The 24540-nt window shown below is 45.7% G+C and overlaps 1 protein-coding gene across 2 annotated transcripts in view; it reads right to left on the bottom strand.

The window, feature by feature from the left end:
• GRSF1 (G-rich RNA sequence binding factor 1) overlaps positions 1-24540 on the bottom strand; it is a 415554-nt gene that overhangs the window by 56506 nt on the left and 334508 nt on the right. For both annotated transcript variants that reach the window (XM_069626280.1, XM_069626281.1), the window contains one exon: positions 11203-11285. In XM_069626280.1, the coding sequence (XP_069482381.1) occupies positions 11236-11285 (50 nt within the window). In that variant the 3' untranslated portion in view covers positions 11203-11235. The remainder of the gene's footprint in view (positions 1-11202; positions 11286-24540) is intronic.

The following is a 24540-nucleotide window of genomic DNA, read 5'->3' as shown; positions in this document are numbered from 1 at the left end:
CTAATGCTGTTTTAAAGAGTAGGTTGCACACCCCTCATCCAATAGTGGAAACAGCAAAAAGACATAAAAATGACAAATGACACTAGCACCTCCATACTGCTGGGTACTCTATAATTTAATCTAAGGCTAAGAAAGGAAAGACACGCCACCCTTATGGAGGCCTATTGAATGGGGTAAAAAAAAATACATATAAAATAAAACAATATGGCCCTTTTAAAAATAGTGACTATTAACGAATCGAGGGAATTTGTCCCTTTTTTCCCCAAAGGGGAGCCCCCACCTGTTCTCTGAGGCTAGGGAGGTGAGCCCACTCTGCAATACCCTCCCTAGGGGTAGAGACAAGTGGGACCTCACTGGGAGAGACTCCCCCCTCTGACCCTTAGGCGACAAGGACTTGTGTTCCTGTGAGGAGCTACCTAAACCATTTATCATGATGGCATACATGGGACTAATATGCCAAATTATTTCAACTCCTGCGACTTGACTAAAAAGAAAACTAACGTACACCATCATAAGGAAGATAAGGAAATTGCCCCTTTAAATGAAGACCTCCAAATAACTGGGATGAGTACGTTGAAGGAGTACGCAAACAAAAGCGAGAGGAACACATATGCAGGCAGGGGAGTCCCCCTGGATGCTTAACACCTGATGGAGGCGAAGCGAAAGACACAGAGCCTACTCAAACCACTCTGCCGACACCACCAAGCACAAACTGCAGCAAATGGTCCGGTTACCCCTGGAGGTACAGAGACCTTGTGAAAGAGAAAGAACAGCAAGAAGAGGAGTGCGATGAAGAAAGCAAACCGACCATGCAGAGGAGCAAAAGAGAAGTTCCCAAGCCAACACGGGTCCCGGACACATTGCCCCGGAGCATTGAAGCTAACGGAAAGACCGGGAGGCCAAAAGCGACTCGTTATGTAATCATTCTAGTATAAGTGATAAACACTTGAAACAAAAGCTGATGAAGTTTAACTGCATTAATGTGAGAAAGAGAATCGCAGAAGACTCAGAGGGGAAGCTAATAGTGCTTGGGGACCACTGCCCTGGGAAGAGGGGAAAATAATACAATTATTCAACAAGCAAAGCGTGGAATATAACAGAGCGAAAACATGGTGGACTGAAAGACAAAGACACCGCCAAGATACATAATATAAAAACCAGACCAGGCTGGAAAGAGCTGCATTATAATTGTCCAGAGAGCAAGAGCCACACCGGGAAATATACTTGCCAAGGTTACTCAAAGCCCATTAGCCCAGATTCAAAGATTCGCCAAAGGTTAAAGAAGGACTTTTCTAAAGAGGAGAGAAAAGCCAACAATCGTTTGAGAGAACTACCGAAATTGATAAAGTAAAGATAGACTATTCAAAAATGTCATATTAACCAGAGAAACAAGACAACTGCAAGAAGCATTCATCGGGAGAAGGGAGTCATTCTCCTGACTTTAGTTTGTTTAGAATAGTGGGAGGGTCAGCTAAGGCTAGTTTTGGACAGCAGACTTATTCCTGTTGAAATTCACAGATGACTGACTAGCAATTTATTAATATCAGTAGGGAATACCCTGTAGTCATATTTATTCTTTTAATAAACACACATTTGAAATGTCCTCAGAATGTCCATGTCGTCCTCCTGATACGCCACAGACTATGTGGTGAGATCAATCTCATTGGGACAGATTCAGATGAGGCAGTGCTGGCTATCAATGTATATATGCTTCCAGGAGGAGAAAATATGTTTGACCTTATGAGAGATAACCAGTTGGAGAGAAGCTAAAGCTCAGTGTGATAAATCGGAAGATGACCTCACTTCTTTCCTAGAGGAATGCCCCCCTCCCCACATATGGCATAAGGACGGCAGCCGCTACCTGATCTTGACCCTGGGAGCAGCTATATGAGGGATGACTATCTGGGAAAGGTACACCTCTGGAGAATGGCAGGACATTGTCGGAGGAAAACACATACCCCCCCCTTTCCCTTCAGGGATGTTTCCTCAGTTCCACATGCCTTAATGGCATACTGTTACACTCACCCCTGCCTACTAATAGATCTGTTGTGATTAATCCCCAAACTCACATTACAGAGAATATGTTGACAGCTAGGATGAGGAAGAGGCAGGGAGTACTGAGGATCACTTCCCAGGAGGCTCACTATCTACGTCACTGTTACTGGGGTTTAGTTGGTGCCAACTTAAACTTATGCCCACGTGCCTGTAGCTATTTAGAATTCAAAATGGTGTTGCAGCTGTGTGGGGTAAGAAAAGGGGCAAGGACCCCAACCCCTTGGTAACAGTGAAAAAAACACGCCACACACTTGAAGAACTGCACCACAAAGGGCACCCGACAGCAGGAGAATGTAACGTAACTTTGGAGGGGGATTTATCCCGTGATATACTGGCTTTTCAGACTGGAAAAATTGTTTTGGAGTATAGGTTTTTACTAGCCCGATTTGAAAAAGACACTGGTGTGTCGAAACACGTGTTATCCTAAAAGGGCAACGTTTGTTAATTTATGTCAGTGAATCTAACTACATAAATCCAAGTGGTGCAGTTCTTCAAGTGTGTGGCGTGTTTTTTTCACTATCTATGTCCTTCAAGTCATTCAGAAAGCAACTCCATGATGACAGACACAAGAAAGAAAAGCTGCGTAATGAGGATCATGATGTCTGGGCGGTCTAGTTGTTGGCAAAGGAGTAAGCAAGCCAGGAATTTCAAATACGGCCAGCAAGTTATTCATGGTTTATTAAACCCCAAGATGAGAGTGACTTGTGTAGTGAAATCCTGGCAAACAAGCATACCAGGTGAAGTTAAGTATCTACATAACAAAGTCCTGGCAGGAAAGTATACCAGGTGAAGTTTAGTGTTTGTGTAACAAAGTATGGCAGGAAAGCAGACCAGGTGAAGATTGGGGTTTATATAAAGTCCTGGTAGGTAAGTGCACCAGGTGAAGTGTAAATTAGGCATTTGTCTGACATGGCCTGGCGGGAGAGTATCCTTGGTGAAGACTAAATACCTATTGTAAAGAACTTTAAGGAAGGCTATGCCCTTGAATTAATGAACTGTTGTGAAACTGTACAGAGAGAAAGAGTCCTAGTAGGAAGAATCATACCCTAGGAATTTTCAACGTGTTACAGGGGAAGAGAAAGGTTGGGGAAGGGAGCTGATACCCCAAGAGAAGTAAATACACAAAGGGAAGAGCTTAGTCCTCTTGGAACCTGAATAGTCTTGAGGTAAAAATTGATACAAGCAATCTAGGGAAGGAAGCTGATCCCTGGAACTGTGAAGATTGTTCATTGGAAAACATTTGTTGGATTAGAACTTTTGTGTTGAATTTGAATACTTGGAAAACTCAAGAGTCAATACCTATGCACCTTGGAGTTTATTTAGAGTGTGAGGGCCAGAATAGGATTACAGACACAGGACAGACCTTTCGTTTGGGCATCTTGACACTGGACAGATTCATTAGTTTGGGATGAGGTAAGGACATTCCTCCTAGATTAGGGATATATATTAGGGATAGTGAAGTATTTTCCAACCCCCATTCCTGGCTCCTCAAATCAGTCACCTATTATAATAGGAGACAACTTAAAAGCGCACAATATAGATACTATTGAGAAGTATACTCAACTAATACACCTATGTCAGATGTAGATGGGGAATTGGGGACAAATTGATGAGATCTACAGGTGAAACATGGCCCGGTTAAAGTGTAATCATATCTGAACCAGGATAAAGTATCTCTACCGACATCGCAAAACGCTCACTACTCCACCAGTATAGACTACTTATTTCTAGACAAGCACCCCTCCGCCCGCCCGGGATCAAATCCTATTCTGCCACATGTAATAATTTGAGTGATCATGTGTGCTGTCTAAGGAGACCATAAAGGGGTTTGATATAGAAAGAAGCCACTTAAAAGCTTAATCAATGCTCATGGTATATACAAACAAAATAACTGAGCATGTAGCTGCTTTTAAATATTTAGGGGTTACCATGAGTACAAAAAAAGAAACACTCAGTTACTTAATATACAGTCAGTAAAATGTTGTACGCAAATTCTCTGAGGTAAAACACTTTTATAAGCACTCAGGGTGGCAATTCTGTGATGGGGCTATTAAAAATGTATAGGGATAGTATAACAATATTTTATACGGTCTGGAGAACTTTATGAATTGAAAAATCTATCAACTGCTTTAGTTAGAAGGGAAGCTATGGAGGCCTGTTCTTGGCCTTTCTCCAGGACCCCCAATACAAGCCATTCGATTAGAACTTGATATCCCCTTCTCTATGTTTTGTTGGAAATAAGAGAAAGTACTTTCTATTTAAAAATGCTACTCTGTTCTGAAGATTCAATTATGTTACTATTTCGGAAAGTCACAGATAAATTATAAAATATTTGGAACCGGGGAAGGGCCAACAGTGGTTGAGAATATAGAATCTCTGCACGCTGTTCCAGCCACCCGAGGCCCTTCCACAGGTGGTGCCATTTAAAAAAAAAAAAAAAAAAAGTATGTGGGGAGGTAACAGGGAGCTGCTCCCTGTTGCCTTGCCACCCCACCTCCAAAGCCAATGAACCCCCTTCCCCACCGCCCCCCTCTCAACGTTCCTGAGGGAACAGAGCTTTGAGTTCTGGTCCCTGCTCACCTTCCGATCCTGGCCGCCATAGAAAAGGAAAAGGACATAGACAATTTTTCCTCTGACAGTGGCCATGTTTTTTCCTTTCATTTTCCCCCTTACTTCAGCAGATTTGCTGCTTTAGCAGCCAATCTTCTGAGGGTTAAAAAAAACATTTGCACCCTGGTTGAGCCCCGGGGGGCAAATGGCTTTCACCCCATTATGGCAAGGCGTGGGTGCGGACATGGCCGGTAACAGGCCACAGCCCTCGCCGAAGCCTTTGTTTCGCTCAGGCCTACCATACCTCAAGCTGGCAGGTCGTTGCTGACCATGAACTTCCCATGCCTAGAGTGGAAAGCCATATAAAATCCCTGCAATTTTTTGGTGAGGGAACGTGAACGGTTACATAACGGAATTGATTGGCAAACTGACTTGGAAGAAAATCTAGAAATATTAATTAAGGAGCTTAGAAGTGAAGCTTTCAAATGGGATTGGCGAACAAATCTAGACTATTTGACGATAAAAGTTATGTGCACCGAGTATGTGAAGCAAGGTTTTAAAAAGCATAAACCACAAAGATATTTAAGTGTGATACCCTATAGCAGACTTCGGAGATTTATTATGACATTGAGTATAAATCAGCTTCCCTCCTTGGTGTCTGCTGGCTCTAGGTCAGGAGTACCAAGGGAAAAACGCTATTGCAGAATATGTAAGTCTACTATGATACCGGGAAAAACGAGCACCTACTTGCTCAATGCCATGAATTGTATGGCTCATATAATAAAGCTTTTATTAAATGTTTACACTCAATAGAGAACATTGAAGGTGACGCCTTCTGGGCATATTGTGTCTCTAGAACATCAATGAATCCATCATCGGCATTAAGAGATCCGTGGGTGTATATTGCAGGAATAGTTGATATATAATAAAGAGAACAAACATAATATTAATCCTACAAGGATGAGCCAATTATCTGTCAATGATTAGACAAGCGATATATTATGGATTTTTATAGATCCGAGTGTTTTATGTGAAAGATGATGAATGTACATATCAGTATTTAAGTAAATGATTTGTGTGGAATTTAAGAGTGTAATGTGTAACAGTGGAATATTACTATATGTTTTAAACGTATTGGTTTTCCATTTTGTTTCTCTCTCGTTTCTTTTGTAAAGAAGAACAAGTTACTCTCTTACCTGGTAACGTTCTTACGATGGGATGGTCCGACGACATATTCCATATCTATGACAGATGTGCTGCTTTGGAAATGTTTCAGCGTCTGCGGCCTGCGTCGATGACATCGATACGCTGTCCTCGAGGGCCTCCGTCGAGCCGACGTCAACAGATGTTATAAGTAGGACGCACGACGCCCGTAGCCTCAGTTGTAGTTTTTTCCCCCAGAACTTGTGGCACCAAACCACTGCCAGTATGACCACAGAAAGCCTTGTGGAAACGTAACCTGCAATCGCATAAGAAATTCTGTAGCGGGTCAGGTAGGGAGGGAGCGATATGGAATAAGTCATCGGACCATCCCATCGAAAGAAAGTTACCAGGTAAGAGAGTAACTTGTTCTTCCGAGGGGATTGGGTCCTCCAACGTATTCCATATCTATGACAGACTCCCAAAGCAGTACCAACGTATGGAGGAGGGAAAAAGAATTTAGAATATAGAAATTTAGAATGCCCAATCAAATTGCAGAGTAAAGGAACGCCTTGCCAAAGGCCAGGCCCTGCCCATGGATAGAATCTAGGGAGTAGTGTTGTACAAAAGTATGGACCAAAGCCCAAGTGGCTGCTTCACAAATGTTACGAATAGAAACACCCATCTGCAGGGCAGTAGAGGCAGCCATAGCCCCTAGTAGAATGGGCCAGTAAGCCTACCGGAGGGTCCTTACCCGCCAGGTGGTAACATTCAGAAATTGCCAAGATAATCCATCTAGACAAAGTCTGCTTAGTAACAGCTTGTCCCAAACGCCTTCCAGCGTAACCAATAAAGAGCTGATCGTCAACTCTGACCCGGGACATGCGTGAAATGTAGAAACTTAAAGCTCTCCTAGGATCCAACCTATGGAGCCTCTCCTCTTCCTTACCAGGATGTAGAGGAGGATAAAATGCCGGAAGAATAACCTTCTGGCTTAAATGAAATTCCAACACCACCTTCGTAAGAAAGGAAGGACGAACTCTGTCCTTATGAAACACAGTGAAGGGTGGCTTAACTGAAAGTGCCTGCAACTCGCTCACTCAAAACACAGTTTTAAGGGTTAACAGCCTCAAAGGACAAGAATGTAAAGCCTCAAACGGAGCTCCCATAAGGAATTTCAGAACAAGGTTCAAATCCCAACCAGGCACCTGGAAAGGTGATGGCGGAAACACATTAGTGAGTCCTTTGAGAAACTGAGGAATATTGAAATAGGAACACTGCTCAGACGAGCGCTTAGATATAGACAGTGCCGCCAGGTAACCTTTAACAGTACCCACTTGCAGGCCCCTGTGGGCCAACGAAAGCAAAAAAGACAGAACCACAGGAATGTCACATGAAAAAGGATCCACATTCTTAACCCTGCACCAGTCGCAGAACTTTCTCCAACGGCAACGGTACAGGGACTTTGTTGCCCACCGTCTGGCTGAAAGCAAAAACTCCATCACGTCTTCAGGGAGGTCCCAATACTTATACCTCAGCCTTTCAGAAGCCAAGCGTGAAGGCTGAGGGATCTGACCTCTGGATGGAGAACCTGACCCCCCCCCCCCTCCCGTGAGAGCAGATCGTCTCTGTAGGGAAGACGACGTGGAGGGCAGATGGACAAGTCGAGAAGGTCCGGGTACCACGTCCTCCGGGCCCAAGCCGGAGCAATGAGGATAATTCAGGAACCGAACCTCCGTAACCCGCAGCACTTGCGGGATGACAGGGACTGGAGGAAACGCGTACAGCAGTGTGAAGGAACACTCCACCACGAACGCGTCTCCTAAGGCTCCTTTTGGAGTAAATTCCCGCAAACGGAACCTTTTGCACTTCCGGTTGACACTGGAGGCGAAGAGATCCACTTGAGGGGTCCCCCAAAGGGCGAAGATCTCCAGGAGAATCTCCTGAGCCAGCTCCCACTTGTGAGAGATCGCACTCTGCCCGCTCAGAGCGTCGGCCGTCTCGTTTTCGTCTCCGGCCAGGCGAACCGCCGAGATCGAAACTTCCTGCTGGATGTCCCAGAACCAGAGCTGCATCGCCTCCCTGCACAGAGGAAGTGACCCTGCCCCCCCCCTTTTTGTTGAGGTAGTGCATGGCCCCTGTGTTGTCCGTCAGAATCAGGACATTCTTCCCTCGCACAGTCGGCAGAAAAGCCTTCAGGGCAAGCCTGACGGCCCTCAGCTCCAACAGATTGATATGGAGTCCGGACTCCGACGGAGACCAATGACCGCTGACTGTCAACTCGTTGGCATGCGCTCCCCATCCCGTGAGGGATGCGTCCGTCACGATCGTTGCCTCCGGCCAGGGTAGCCAAAACAGAGCCCCCTTCATCAGATTGCCTTCGACGGCCCACCACAGAAGGTCCTGGGCAACAGAGGGCGGCACCTGAACGGGGTCCGACATCCTGCCGGAGGACTGAGACCACTGCATCTTGAGGGCCCATTGCAGAGACCTCATCCGCAACATGGCCTCTGGCACCAGAAGAATGCAGGATGCCATGAGGCCGAGCAGCCTCAAAAACTCGAACGCCGGGAGACTCTGGGCGTGTTGAAACTTGTGCACCATCTGCTGAATGTGATGAGCCCTCACCTGGGGAGGAAAACACTGCCCCAGGGACGTGTCGAGCACTGCTCTGATGTACTGAAGCCGCTGGGTTGGCGTGAAATGGGACTTCTTTAAGTTGAGGGAGAATCCCAGCTTGTGAAGGGAGTGGCAGGTGACGGACAGATGATCCAGTACTTGCTCGGGAGAGCGCGCCCTGATCAACCAATCATCCAGGTAGGGGTAGACGTGAATCCCCCCTTTCCTGAGATACGCAGCAACCACCACCATGAGTATGGTGAAACCTTCGGGCGAAGGTCAATCCAAACGGCAGGACCCGAAACTGAAAGTGCGAGTCTCTAACCGCGAACCTCTGGTACTTCTTGTGCTTGGGATGGATCGGTATATAAAAGTAAGCATCCTTGATGTCGAGAGACACCAACCAGTCCTGAAATTGAAGGGCCTGGAGGACTTCAGAAAGAGTAACCATCTTGAACTTGTCCTTCCTGAGGAGCTTGTTCAAACCGCGCAAGTCCATGATGGGTCTCAATCCCCCTTCTTTCTGTGAAATCAAAAAATAAGGGGAATACCATCCCTTGTTCCTCTCCGCGACAGGCACCAGTTCTATGGCGCCTTTGTCCAGCAGGGACTGAATTTCCTGCGCAAGGAGCGGATCCGGACACTTCAAAGAGAGATTCCCTGGTGGATTGTTGCGAGGCCTCTGCCGGAAAGCAAGACAGAAGCCGTGGGCTATGATCTACAGAACCCACACATCTGAAGTAATGGCACGCCACTCTACAAGATGCTGCGCCAGCCTTCCCCCCAACTGGCGAACCATGGGACATGGCCTCATGACCGAGCAGAAGCGGCTGCGGCAGTGCCTGAGGGCGAAAGAGGCAACTGCCCGAGCTGTCTTGGCACCTCGAGTTCCCCGTTTTCCACCTCTGGCACTCCTACGGTGGCCCCTTTGACTTGCAGCTCCTCTCAATTTACTAAAGGATGAGTAATAGTGAAAGGAACCTCCCCTCCACTGCTGTCCCCTAGGACGAAATGGCAGAGGTTGGCAAATTTTCCAAAGCAGCACAGCTGTGGTGATTACTGTCATAGATATGGAATATGTCGGAGGACCCAATCCCCCCGAAATGTAGTTATAATGTTAAGTTTACTTTTTAGGTTATATCGTTATGATTCAAATGTTTTTTCTTAGCTTTCTTTCCTTTTTATATAAAAACAGTGTGAAAAGAAACTTTAACACTAGTACAAATAAATAATGCAGATTCTGTTTAAGTAATGGTTATGAAGACAGCGAGCAAGGCTGGTATAGCCACGAGACATGGAAGATCGGAACCAGTGACAGGATGGATGTCAGAAGACGCCCCCAGGTTGTGGACAACGCTGCTTGAAAAGGATGTTCAGAGTTGCAGGTACAGAGGTTGTTACTGTTGTCCGGATTTAGTTTTGGTCACTGCCAGTTCCTGAAGCAGTTTACAAGCAGGCTACATGTGCATGGTTGGGCGAGGAAAGCATTTTCCACAAAGTTGTGGATACCTATAAGATGACCCAAAAGTAGCTGATCATAAGAGCAGTAGTGAGGATGCCCAATGGGGATTCTTTAAAACAAGTCAAAGGATGTTATAGTCAAAAAGAAGGCCTGGACAAATCAGGTTCCCTTGGGGAACAACAGCTGTATAAGTCCAGCCCAAGGTATCCCTCGAAAGAGCAGACATTTGCCAAAAAATAGGAAAAACTGCTGTTTCCAGAGCAGATGGCAGTACGCTCGGATCTGTCCCAGTGCAGTATGTGGTCTAGGAGCTTCTAGGGTAGTACACAGGGTGACAAAGCCAGTAAATCTGGCTATTTCCGTCAGGTAAGAGGGATTCCTCGGGACACTAAAGAGGCTTCAATTAAGGGAGTTTCAGGCGGCAGCAGCATGCATTCAGCAAAGAGACACGAGATGATCTCTCCAGTAATAAAGGAAATAGTTCCAGGTAAGCTCTGGGTCTCTACAGGCACAGAGATATATGGGGTACCACGTTCCTCCCATCACCATCCGTGCACCATTCAAAGTTTTGGCTGCCCTTTATCATGGGAAGGTGGTCAAATTACTTTTTCCAGCACACTCGAAGGGGATGATGATATAAGTATCTGAAAGACCCCCCAAAATTGGAAGGCATTCACAGAATAGTGCATCCAGAATAAAAGGGCAAAATGTGGCTCTTCCACGCTAGGCATATGGGCCACTTAGGGCAGCACATCAAAAACGCAGTTGCAGTCTTCAATAAGATTTTGGGAAAAGATGTAATGTTGACAAAAATAAGTCAGGACACCAAAAATCCAGCAAAAGGTTGGCAGACGACAAAACTTAAAAATGAAATGTATGACTTAACAGAGGCATTTTCATTTCTGAGGCTGCATAGATAACAAAATGATAAAAATAGGACTAGTTTTAATAGAAAATAAATCTGCATTAAGGAAAAATCCCAGTGACACATCCATTTAATTTGGTTTTCCAGCGGGTTTGGCTTTTCACGGAAGGAGATGGTGTAAGAGGGTGCAAAACATTTTGGAAATCTGGTTGATGCCATTCATAGGGTAGTCTCATTATAGACACAGCGAGGATTAACGTCCGATTATTAAACTATTGGAGAAAAAAATACATTAAACTCTGGGCTCAACCCCCAGATGCCAGTATTAGGAACCATATGCAACTCTACAGCTGACTAACTGAGCCAAACTCTTACTTAGACATCTATTATAGTAATTAAAGTAATTAAAAGGTTAACATTCGACTAGTTTAACCATGTAGAAATCAGTAAAGAACATATAGAAAATCTATTTCCTAGCAAAACATAGCAAAACAGATTTCTTGTAATTTACCTTTCTGGGAGTCTGTAGTCTTCCTCTCCAAACTCATTGTCCCTTTGGACAAGCACTCAGGAACAATTCTATATAGTTTTTTTCTGCAAAGGGAATTAAACTCATTACACATTCATTGATTGTTAAAGTAAACCAAAACAAACAGCCGCCTTATGTAACACACCATGGCTCCATTACATGCAGAGAATGTGTGTCACAAAGGGGCACAGCATTAATTAAAAGGACATTGGAAATAACTTGGACCTCTTAATTATCTCTGCAAATAACTATTTGGTTTGAGATACAGCAAAGGGACAGAGGAAAAGCATTTCAAATTAGAAAATAACAGAATATCAGTACATTCAACAAATTAATAACTCCTTAGTGGACTATTCCTCCAGGGATTGAATATAAATGTTTAAGGAGCAGGAGAAACTTTTTTTATACCCCCTTTTACATAGCATTCTATGAACAGAAATACAAAATGGGCAGTGACTTCTACATCTAAGTGCTATTCAGAAGAATTCCGACATATCACAATCATCCTGTACCTCGAAAAGGCTTTTCATCCCTGTGAAATCCAACCTCCATTTCATCCTAAAGCCGCAGTCCCCACACCTTCAGCTTCAAATCTTCCTGCAGAAGTCCTAAATATAAGCTACAGCAGGATGTATAATGCCCTCCTCCATGCAAAAAACTAAAAATAGTACGGGCCCAGTGATGGGGCACTGATTAACATCCACCTTTGGGCCCATATGTCTCCTCAGTATGAGAAACAATATTCAATTGCTACCACCAATGGTGCCAGATTAACTGGGCTTAATGGGCATTTTCAGTAGTGTGCAATTGATATGGGTTTCCACTCACATACCCACCACCACACAGAACTCGGGCCTCGCAGCCACGCATCCGGTCAAATTACAGAGGAAAAAAACAAGCACTTCTCCTAGGCTGCTCTGCCTCTCAAAAGAGGGAGCAGATTTTACCCTGGTTACTTTCTTACACCCAGGAAAGGAAGAGAGCTTAGTCTCATTTTGGAACTCTATAACCAATTTCTAAATTTGAAAATGTTTGGGATGTTGATGTTTGGTTAGATGTTGACTGAAAACTAGAACAAGAAAAGACTTTGCTTGGTTGCCCTGGGGATACACACTTCCACGTTCCTGTCCTGCAAGAGGATAGGTACTAGCTCAATTTCACTATGCAAAAATAACTATACATTTATGCAGTGGACACCATACAAAAAGTGTTTTTACTTGCCACTCCATACTTGCAAGAGCAAGTTCTTCGGAGGTTGCTCTTAATAATCATGCGTGTCCATCTTGTCCTTAGGACATTGTTTAATCTTTATTTTTCTATAAACCCCACAGACATTACTTTCTCTTTGAACTGACAGAGTTTCCACTCGCATCAGTTATGTCTAGACGTGGAAAGCAAGGAGGCAAGGCCCGCGCCAAGGCCAAGACTCGCTCCTCCCGGGCTGGCCTGCAGTTCCCAGTCGGCCTTGTGCACCGACTGCTGCGGAAGGGGAGCTACGCTGAACGGGTTAGGGCTAGTGCCCCCGTCTATATGGCTGCCGTGCTCGAGTATCTGACCACTGAAATCCTTGAGCTGGCCGGCCATGCCACCCGAGACAACGAGAAGACACGTATCATCTTCAGACACCTGCAGCTCGCCATCCACAATGATGAGGAGCTCAACAAGCTCCTGGGCAAAGTCACCATCGCCCAGGGAGGAGTGCTGGCCAGCATCCAGGCCGTGCTGCTGCCCAAGAAGACAGAAGGCCACAAGGCAGGGGGCAAAGCCAGCAAGTAACCGCCCACCCTCGTAAAAAAAATAAACCCCACAAAATGATATTGTAATCCAAAAGACTCCAATGCACAATAACTTTGGGGTTAAGTGTTAAGCAGGTTCTGTAAATGTCCCCATCCGCTAGCCATGGAGGTGTCAGCATGTGGGTGTGGATGCAGCAATGACTCTACACGCGTCATTTCGAGAGTTTTGCTGAAACTGAAGTTAGATCTCTCGCATGCGAAGCAAGCATCCCAGGAGCTGCCTCTGTTTCTTGGTTAAGATGCAAAACGATATTTCGTGCAACTGATCATATTCATTTCTTGTAATTGTAGACCATAATAGTTTCCATAAAAACAGGTTAAAAGGTCAAACGCAACTCACAAGTGTTTTCAATTTTTTCCAGAGTTGGGTGTTTGATCCTCTACACTACCAATGCTGCATTTATGAAGGACATGCATCTAGAAGCTTAAACACAGCAACATGTGTCACCATGCACCAGGTTTCATCTACAGCATTCAATCAAAACTCTAGATTTGTGGTCTTGATGGTTGCTGTTGCAGGAGGAGCAGAAAAGCCACATTTGGACAAATTATTGGCTGCACGGAACTGAAGTGTACTTAAAACCAGAGAATACTGTTTTTTTCATAATCTAAACAGTAGATTTGAGGCTCGCTGAGCGTTGGTAGTCTTGTACACATGAGGTTCAATTCATACATTTAGCCAGCAATAATTTAATCCCTCCTCGGCAACCAATGCTCCCAGGGGACCTGGCAATGTATTCCCTTCAAATGGCAAAATTCAGCCTTTTAAAATTCAGTTCCTCTACATGATCATTGGTCTTTTCCTTTGATTTTGTGTAACTTTCCGTCATCAGTCATTGCTAACTGTTCAGGGCATGCTGCTTCTACTATCTTTAGATGTACCTTCAGTCTTTCCCCCACACCCACATGCTCTCCAGTTCCCCCAGCAGTAGAAATGAATGTTACTTTTCACTTGCACTAGACCTGAAATAGACGGCATTTACAAAGAAATAATTTATTTTAAAAAATTGCTTCACTTGTATGTGTTAATCTGTGCCTTTCATGTCAATATAGCCTTGTAGACTGAAGGAGGGGTCATTATCACAGGATAAGAACTCACCACCAAGTTATAGCCCAAGGCAAAGTCGAATGCCTTATGTTGGAGGAAGGGTTATTATCCCAAGTGATAATTACCCCATCTGCGGTATATAAGGCTATTAGCATGTTGTGGTCTTAATATGTGTTTGAGTTTTGGTGGCTAAGTAAAAAGAAACTTTAATAGTGAGTAAGGTAACTAGGCAACATGAGTTGATAAGGAAAAAGTTACTTACCTGTAACTCATGTTCTCCAGCATTACTATCTTTTATAGATTCACATGCTGTTTGAAAAAGATTATTTCGCAGTACCTACATACAACAAAAACGGGCAGAGGCATAGCTTAGCTCTACAGAAGTAGTAGTAGTAAAAATAAATGAGCTTTATTGCGGTCATACAAGCAATACATAACATGATAATACACTACAATTCCTTTAACCTTGTTAAAACACAATAAAGCCATCTTAATAATGCTATAAAATTCTTTCCACCCCTAAACCAGGTGATACCGTGAAGAGAGCTCAGCTTGCAACCTCACGGTTATCACCCCATTTATTTATTGATCATTCTTGCCCTTTGTAACCATGCTCTAGGAGTATAGCATGCTGTGGCAAATGCAACACAAGCACTTTGAGGATTAGTTGGGTATAACAAGGCCTCTCTTGTGTGCTGGATCCCAGCTGCAATTAGAATCGGCTTCAAGTATCTACTTCTCAGCGTCAGGGTGTTTTGACAGATCAACATGAAATGCATTATATTTTCAATGGCAGTTTTACACATCGGGCACAAGGCAGACTCTTGGGGTTTCCATAGAACAGTGACATGTGCGACCGCCAGCGTCCCTTATCTGAAGCGCAGGTACAAGGATCTTTCACAGGCCGGACTAATTAAATCAATATATAATACAGCGGGTTTAGGCAATCTGAAACTAACATAATCAGAGCCAACAGACAATTTCAGAGCATCACAAATTAGATCATTTCTTATGCGGCTGTTAATAGCTAAGTTTACAGTCTTCCAACTGCTAGCCTGGTGCTTGGTTCGTCCCATTGGTTGCTCAGATTCAAATCAAATAAAAAATGTTCACATGTGCAAACCATTTCAAGCTACTACCACCCTCCAAACTCAGAAAATAAATGCAACAGGGCCTTATGGTAAGGTTGTAAGCCCTCCTTGCACCACAATCTCACCCAATAGCTAATTGGGTCATATTTCACCTTGATAGATCATCACAGGTAACACCCCCAACTCGAGGAATATTAGGGAGGAAGGGGTACCTGAGGGTAACAATAACAGCTTTTTAAAAAACAAATCTCTCACGAGATAGCAGCTTGTCCACATCCATGTAACCCCATACTTCTGCACCATTGGAAGCTGCTCGAGTTGATCGCTTCCAGAATAAATTCAGGGCAGGGGAAACCGCTCTGCTACCAAGCCGCACAAAAAAAGAATAGCTTGGTTATATTTATCCATACAAATACTTGATTTTACCACTTGGGAGCCCTGCTCCCAAATTCCTGAAACCGGATTCCCAGGTAATCAAAATGATTTGCCTGTTCTAGTGTGGCGTTATCATTTTTGAAAGATGCTGACCCACATTTACGTGAGCGGGCCGAAGGACCATGATTTTTGATTTCTCAGCATTCAATTCAAGTTTTAAATCTCTACATTTCAGTTTGAATGTCGAGAGGGCCTTTCTTAGACTTGGAGTTCATAAAATGGATGCATCTTCAGCATAAAAAAGGGCTGGGTATTTCATTGAGCCCATCTTGGGACAGTCCTGGCACTCCAATAACAAGGAATCATTTCTTGAACATAAATGTTAAAAAGCAGAAGGGTCAGGACACAATCCTGTCTCACTCCCCTACATGCATTAAACACTTTAGTCCGTTTCCCCCCTAAGGCAAATCGAACCTTTGCTTGATTTTGGAAGTACAACAAGGAGATGATTGAAATTAGTTCCATGGGCACCTTGCAGGCTTTAAGTATATGCCAGAGTGTAGCTCCCGAAACCAGTCGAATGCAGTCTTAATATCCAAGAAAGCAACATATAATTTCATCTTGAATAAAAAGACATTTTTGAATTATGAGAAACAAGAGAAAGCATTGGTCTATAGTGCCTCCGTTTTGCCTGAACCCTGCCTGGTGAATGCTTATTTCATGATTAAAATCATGCCAGGATTGTAGGTGGCCAAGCATAGTTTTTGCACAGATTCTTTCATCCCCACCCAATAATGAGATGGGGTGATAATTGGAGGGAAGATCTCTTCGTCCCTTTTTGTGCAAGGGGAATAATCTCTGCCCGACGCCATGTGGGGGGAATTAAGTCAGTGGAGAGACTAGTGTTAAAAACTTTACAGAGAACCGGAACCCACACGGTCTCCTCGTACTTATAAAGATCCATGGGGATAAAATCGGAGCCTACAGCTTTACCATTCTTCATGGATCTCAAAGCCACCCGACATCAAACATACTCACACTTAAGTGTGGTTCTTCCACAGCGCTTGCCAGCACCACATTATCCCTCTGTGAATCATCTCCTTCTGGACCTGCGACTTCTCGCTGCACTCCCTATCGACTCAGTAGAACCATATGAAGGTATGGGCAGACCTCCACATGGCTACTCTGCAGATATCTAGTAGGGGAACTCCGGGAGAGGATCGCCGTAGTAGAAGCCATGGCCTTCATCAAGTGTTTTCTTGGCCTTCCTGGAAGGGGGCTGTTGGCCATCCGAGAACAGTGGGAAATACACGCCGACAGCCATCTGGCAAAGGAAGACTCTGAAAGAGTGTTCCCCTTGCCGGAAGGTCCGACAGGAACAAACAATTGTGCTGACTTGCAGAGTGCAAGCCACAGAAGAGGGATCGGGTGACATTCAGGAAATGCAAGGATCGCTCTGCTGGAGATGAAGGGGAGCCAAAGAACACTGGCAGAATCCAGGGTTCATTAATATGGAATGCAGAAGGGACCTTCGGCAAGAATGAAATGTTTGTTCGAAGAACCACCTTAGACTGATGAAGTCAAGTAGGGAGACAGGAGAAGGTCTGCAGTTTGCTCACCCATCTGACCAAAGTAATGGCAACTAGGAATGCCTTCTTCCAGAGAGAAACTTCAAGAAGGCTCTGTGCAGAGATTTCAAAGGAGGGCCCATTGACTTTGAGAGGACCATGTTGAGATCCCAAGCTGAACCATGAGCTTGGACAGGAAGAAAAAGCAAAACAGTCCTTTGATGAATTCTTTCACCAATCTATGGGACTGAAAGGAGAGGAGCACATGTGCAGCGTGAAAGTGCTAAACCAGCATTTGCCAAAGACAACTACAATGTTTCTTTTTACACATTTGCCCGCAAAACAAATGCAGGGGGAGACCCCCTTGCAATCCTTCAAACAGTCCCAACATCCCCCCCACCTTAATACCCAAACTCCCCTCAATTGCGGGTAAATGTGTAAAAAAACAAAAAAAACAAAATAGGCCTTCGAGGAAATGTGCATAAACGATGGCAGGACATCTGCTCCATGAACCTGTAATGGTTACAGGTGTTGAATGGTACACCAGTAAAGTGGTTCCATTTCCTTCTGTAGCAGAAGATGGTGCTCATTCCCTGCCCAAGATGCTTCTGCAGTCTGGATGTAGCAGTAAATTTCTGAATTCAAGAGCTGCAGGAGCCAGACCGTCAAGTTGAGGGATGCTGGGTCGTAGTGGTGTACGGACCCGCCGTCTCTGTAAAGGAGGATAGAGAGCGGGGGAAACATGATGCAGGGGACCACTGATGGGTAAAGCAGGTCTGAGTACCAAATTTTTCGAGGCCAAGCTATGGCCAACAAAATCCTCATGCAGCAATGTTGCTTGAAAGCACTGAGAATTCGAGGCAGAAGAGGAATCGGGGGGAAAAAACAGCCCTTGCCATGGAAGCGAGAATGCATACCTTAGGCTCTCCCTCACTGGAAACCTTGTTAGGGAGAATTCTCAGAAATATGCCAATTCCTCTTTACCTTAGCGACACCCAGCAACTTTGCTGGATTTTGAGGACTTGAATTTTTAACCTGGAGAGAGTGAGGCCCCTTTTCCCCACTCTCCCCTTTATTATTTTTTTAAAAACTTTATTGAGCATTTCAACATACAAAGAAAGCCAGATAACACCTGGCGACAATCATAGAAAAAACCAGTAGGAGAATGCTAAACTTTAATTCGCCCCCCCCCCCCTCCTGCCACTCCCCGCTGGCACATAACCTTACGAAGCCCAACCGGGTGTTGGGTACAGATAGCATTAAGAAGAAACAAGGCGCTGGGCAAGACACTATAGGACAACTGACATAGTGAAGTCAAAAATTTAAAACAAGAAACAAGGCGGGTTACAGTTAATAAACAGATCCGGTAAAGATGCCATGGCTTCGTCAACGCAGGAGAGTTACAGTCTCAAACCACCACATTCATCACTCAGGAGAACAACGGACCAGTTCAGCACGAAGGAGTCCATTTCCTTGTTGGTTATAGCTGATAGTTTATCGTACGTAAAAATGGCCCATTGTTTGGTGAGCCATTCAGCTTTGGAGGGGGTGGAGGAGCTCTTCCATTTTCAAGCGAGGGCCAGTCTCCCCGCTCACAGCATAGCTTCAAACACTTTTGGAAAGGCGCACACATCAGAGTCGGGGGGCCGGCGTGCCCAGGTGTTATGCTTGTACTAAAATGGCGCTGGTGCGCAGTGTATTCTGGGAGCGCTCGGAGCCATGATGGATATTTACTTCATGCCGCAGTGAAAAGCTGCACACATTTTGCTGAGTGTTAGATTCATGGTGCTGTGGAAAACATGCTTTCCAAACCTGGTATGCGGTCAAGGACATTTCTGCTGGGAAAGCTAACTTTGTTATGGTTTGTTACTGTTCTCTGTGGAGCGTGTTTTTGAGGAGGAAGGCACTCTGCTCCTTGAGGGTAGCTCTCGATTGACCCAGCTGGCAACCGACGGCTGCTCATCAACTACGCAAGTGCCATTTCCAAAAGGTTCGAAAACTGCATATATGCGGATACCCTGAGGTGGTCAGGTGAGACTTCAGCCGGAGAAGGACGCTTTGAGCTGAGGTGTTCTCGGCCTGGCTGTTCCCGGGGTCTTCCAGCCGCTTCTGGGCGAGATGAGGAATTCTGTTACGCTCACAGCGATTTATTTCCTTTTGAATTCTCTGCTTCTTCTGTGATTTATGTCTATATTACTTCTGTGAGTTATTTCTATGTACTTCAAAGTTTTGAATAAATAGCCGTATAAGAGCCGTTTATCTTCTAAGAGTGTGTGGTTGTGAGTTATTGCGTTTGTCTGCGTTCAAAGTATTTGCTCTAATTGCATTGGTGATTTATGTTTTTCCGTGCACTTCGGGGAGAGCAATACACCAGGAGAACCTCCAAGGAGTGTAGGGAAGGTCCCGTGCCCACGACATCCTTGATCCAACTAAGTAGCTCGGTCCAATAGACCCGGGCCACTGGGTATTCCCACCACATGTGGTACCAGGTTCCACATTGTGAGCACTTCCTAGGGCAATGCGGGGATGTTCCTTCAAACAACTTAGACACAGTAACTGGGGGGCAGTGCAAAGAGTATAACACCTTGAAACCATGCTCCATCGCCGATGTGTACAGAGACCCCGGAAAAATAGACCTAAAGATCGCTCTCCACGTTGGCTCCTCAAAGGTCATCCCCAATCTCTCCTCCCAAACTCGCTTGAATGGCTGTCTACCCTCTAGGTTGGCCGTGATTAGAATTTTATAAATCCTAGAGAGGGAGCCCCTCTTAGTCATAGATTCGACCATAATTCTCTCAAAGGGTCTGAGGGGACGAGTCAAGGCAGCCAACCATCTGGGGTGAGTAAGGATCCCCCTAAGGCGCAGGTATTCAAACACAGTGGGTGGGTTGTCCCTCACTGTGTCAGACAACTGGTCATATTCGATGAAGGCGCCCTGGGTATCGCGGAATCCCTTAGCTCCTAGGATAAAGCGGGGGTCCCCACAGGGAGGTCAGAGGGGACGGCCAGGAAGATATCAACTTATTATCCTTGTCTGCCTTCCAAGATGCCCACAAGGCGGCCAGGGTTGGGTGAGTTTGGAGATGTGCAGGGAGAGATTTGGGAGTGGCCCATAGGTGATCTCTAACTTTCTTAGGATGGGAGTGATTGTCTTCGATATAGGTCCAATAGGTGCCCATGTCGCCCCTCATGTATTCCAACATCACTCGAAGCTGGGCTGCGTTATGATATAACCTAAAGTAGGGAAGTCCAAAACCTGCACAGGATTTCATTAAGGTTAAAATTGAGTGTTTAATTCTTGCCCTTTTGCCACCCCAAATAAAGTGCTAAACCCGGGCATGTAGTGTCTTAAAGAAAGCTTCCAGGATGACAATGGGAAGGGCCCAGAAGATGTAGAGAAGGTGGGGCAAAATGTTCATTTTAACCGTGACCATACAGCCAAACCACAAGAGGGTTAGCGGTGCCCCAACGTACAAGGTCATTACTGATCTTCCCCATAATCGGGGGAAAGTTAGATTCAAATAGCTTTCCTAGGTCTCTAGGGACGGATATTCCCAAGTACGGAGTGGCCCTACATTCTACTCTCATTCCCTTGAGCTTACCCTTTCCTGTGGTTTCGAGATCCTTATCGCCCACAGGTTTTATGCATGACTTAGATAGGTTAATCTTGAGACCAGAAAAGGTCCGAAACGTGCAAATAAGATTGAGCAGGTGCGGAAGGGAGTCACGGAGATTGGTCAAGTAGGCCAAGATGTTGTCGGCGAACAGCGACAGTTTGAATTTGCATTCACCACATTGAACCCCAGAGATTCTGTGGTCTAACCTAATTGAATGACCAAAGGCTCCATTGCCAAGGCATATAGAAGGGGAGAAAGGGGACACACCTGGCGGGTGCCTCTAGAGAGGAGTAGGGATGCCGAAGTGGTGCCATTAACCCTTGCTGAGGGGTGTTGTACAAGGCTGAGAAACACCCACAAAATCTATTTCCCAGGCCCATTTTTTGAAGGACTTTACCCATGTAAGGCCATTCGACACGGTCAAAGGCCTTTTCCGAATCCAACGAGAGGAGATAGGCCTCTAGGTCGCAGCTTGAAACCTCATGCATGAGGTCCAAGGTCGGTCTTATATTGTCTTCCCCCTGCCTTCCGGGAAAAAAGCCAACCTGATCCTCATGCACCAATGATGAGAGATGTTTAGCCAGCATATAAGCGAGGAGCTTGGCCAGGAGTTTGACGTCTGTGTTCAGGAGCAAGATGCGGCGATAGGATTGACACTGGGTGGGGTCTTTCCCCTCCTTAGGAAGCACCACAATAAGAGCCTACATCATTGAGTGATGGGAGGGCTCCGGTTTCAAGGGCTGTATTAAACATTTTAGACATAAACGGGGCCAGGGCGGAGCGAAAGGATTTATAAAAGCGAACCGTGAAGCCATCATCTCCCGGCGTGGTGCCACCCTTCAGAGTGGTAATGGTAACCATTATCTCCTGTGGCATAATGGGGAGTTCAAGGGGGATGGCAATTTCGGGAGGGAGGCTGGGAATGGGCTAGGAATCTAAAAAGCGGTCAATGTTGGTACCATCCCCCGAATATCCCGAAGTATACAGTGTAATACTGGCGGAATTGTTCCACTATTGAGGCATGCCTTATGAATTTCTCCCTCTAGGAAGAACGGATGGAGTCTACTCTCCTGTTGTTTCTAAGTTCCCTCAACCTCCAGGCTAATATCCTATATGCTTTTTCCCTCTTTCTCCATATACTTCTGTTTTAGGAAGGCAAGCTTCCTTTCCGTCTGGCCCACAAGGAGGGCTGCAAGGTTCGTCCTAAGCTGCTGAAGCTCTGCCCATTTCCCTGAGAACATTTGAGTTTTTAATTTCCCCCCTGGTGGGATAGCATTTATTTTCTCTCAACTTTTTCTCTTCACTGTCCTTTTCCCTCTTCCTCCTCAAACCCATCTCGCGCCTTGAAACACCCGTGTATAGGCGCGTTATAAATGCCATCATATCATGAGGAAACCCCTGATTGTAGCCTTGAATGCTTCCCAGACCCCCATGACGCCCACTTCCCCATTATCATTAATAGCAAAATACTCTTTTATGGCGGCCTAGAGGGTCTGGGCCAGCTCTTTATCTTGTAACAGGAGGACGTTAGATGACCAACGGGTCCTGCAGGAGGTGGACACCTATGCAGGTCTTGACCATATCGTGGTCGGACCACGGAATAGATTCAACACTAAAGTCAGAAATGTGCTCTCGGAGCGAGGAGTCAATCAAGATATAATCTATCCTGGAGAACGTTGCATGGGGCATGGAGAAAAATGTGAAGTACGGATCATGTACCTGTTTTGGGATGTGCGAGTCGAACAAGCCCAATTCCCCATCAACCCTTTGGACTGTGGCGGCCAGCTTCCTCTGGAAACGTGTATCAGTATATGATTTGGTTGACCTATCCCTCTCGGGTTGAGAACCATGTTAAAATCCCCTCCCACCAATAGGATACCCTCTGTGAAGGCCATAGTTTTCTCTTTCATTTCCTCACAGAAGAGATCCTAGGCCTTGTTCTGGGCGTATTTGCAAACTGCTGTAAACATCTTACCTCTCTCTCCCCCATTAACCAAGATAAGGCGTCCCTCAGGGTCAGAGTGTTGGGCTTTGGGAGATACCAAAAGCGCAACCCCCCCATTTCTTTTCTATATATGGTGAGTAAAACGTGCGCTGTATGGCCCGAGCTCTAAGCTTTGGTTCCTGCCCCTTTACCCAGTGGGTCTACTGTATAAATAGAAAGTGTAGCTGGAGCCTGTTGAATTCTCTCACCACCATCGACCTTTTCGTAGGTGAGTTTAGCCCACGCACGTTTAAAGACCCCCACAGTCAGTGCGTGAAGTGAGTCATCCATCAGGTGGAGGGAAATCTCCTAAAGCTCCACTTAGGGAGTGCTTAATATCCCTCACCCCATCTTGCTTCCGTACATAATAGTTACCTGTGAGAAAACCTGTAACTTCATAACACCATCTATGGCTTGGCAATAGTAAAATACAACTCAATCTAACCAGAACAGAACTCCCCCACCCTCCCTATCCCTGAGTGCCTGGGCTCCAAACAACGCTAGGATTGTCGCTAGGCCAGGCCACCTGTGTTTCCACTCTCCGGGCTCCCAAACTCAACAACATCATCTAGAGCACCCCCCCCCCCCCACCCTGAACTTAACACGGACAGCGTTTTCGGATCCCCTGTCCCATCCCAGCCAAAGGCCACAATGGAAATAAACAGTGAAAGTGAAAAATTATAAATTTTGCAACAAAAAAAGGGCTTGAATGAGGCAGATCACGAGTACCTCACAGGGGTCAGCAAGCCAGTCAGTTACGGATTGGCGTCTTCCTACCCTGCAAGTTAGCTCAGGCCACGGCCAGAAGATCGTTAGACATTTGATGAACTTGGTGAAGCTGGGGCGACCCTTCTGAACTTTGTGTCCTCGAACTTTGCGTCTCTCCGTGGGAACATTAGATTTGTGTGGTCCAGTTAGATCCCTCTAACGTCTAGCTTCAGTAGGTTACACGCCGGTGTCACTCAACAGTTCCTGGGATACTCTGAATATCATCCTCCGTGACCAAGGCATATTTGTAGCCCTCCAGTTCAAAAGAAAGCGAGAAGGGGTATCCTCACCTGTACCGCACCCCCTTAGATTGAATCATTTTCGTCAGGGGGGAGCAGAGTCGGCGCCTCACTGAGGTAAAGGCTGACCGGTCTTGGTAGATCGAAATTTGCGCATTCTCCCCAACAAATCGGGCCTTTTTTCTGTGCCAGCTCCACGATTTTACTCTTCTCAGAGAAGTAGTGAAACCTCACCAGGATAGATCTGGGGCCTCTGTTGGAAGCACTAGCTCTGTGTGCTCTGTCAATAGTTGGTTCATTAGTGTTGGCATTGTCAGAAAGTGACCTGACAATAGAACTGACAGCTTTGAGAATGTCTGACTGCATTTCGTCTTCTCGCTCCAGGAAGCCCAGGAATTGTAGATTACAGTGGCGCTCCCTATTTTCCAAGTCGTCCAGCTTCAAGGAGCACTTCTCTTCCCTTCTCTCCAGTTCTGCCAGACGCATATCAAACTGGGTTTCAAGTATATCGATGGATGCCGTGTTTGCTTCCAGAGCTAGGACCCGATCGTCAATGGTAGCAACCTTTTTGTCCAGGTTATCCAGCCTTACAGCAATGTCTGCCATAAAGCCACGTATTTCCTCCTGAAGAGCTGCCATGCTCTTGGTGAATGAGTTGGCATCAATTGTCTCTGGTTGCGATGGAGCCCCCATGTTGGGGGAGAGAGGCTAGCAAGCTGGCGTACGGCGAAACTTTTGAAGATTCAGCCCAGTTCATGAAGGCTCCAGCTGCGCGGGGACTCGGTACAGGCCCCTTATTGGGTGCAGCCAAGAGAGGGCAGTGTGGAGGACTTG

This window comes from Ambystoma mexicanum, chromosome 6p (assembly GCF_040938575.1).
Source record: "Ambystoma mexicanum isolate Mex_15411 chromosome 6p, UKY_AmexF1_1, whole genome shotgun sequence".
NCBI classification, from domain to species: domain Eukaryota; kingdom Metazoa; phylum Chordata; class Amphibia; order Caudata; family Ambystomatidae; genus Ambystoma; species Ambystoma mexicanum.
Note: the sequence above shows the minus strand (reverse complement) of the source record. Positions and strands in the feature narration are given on the sequence as shown.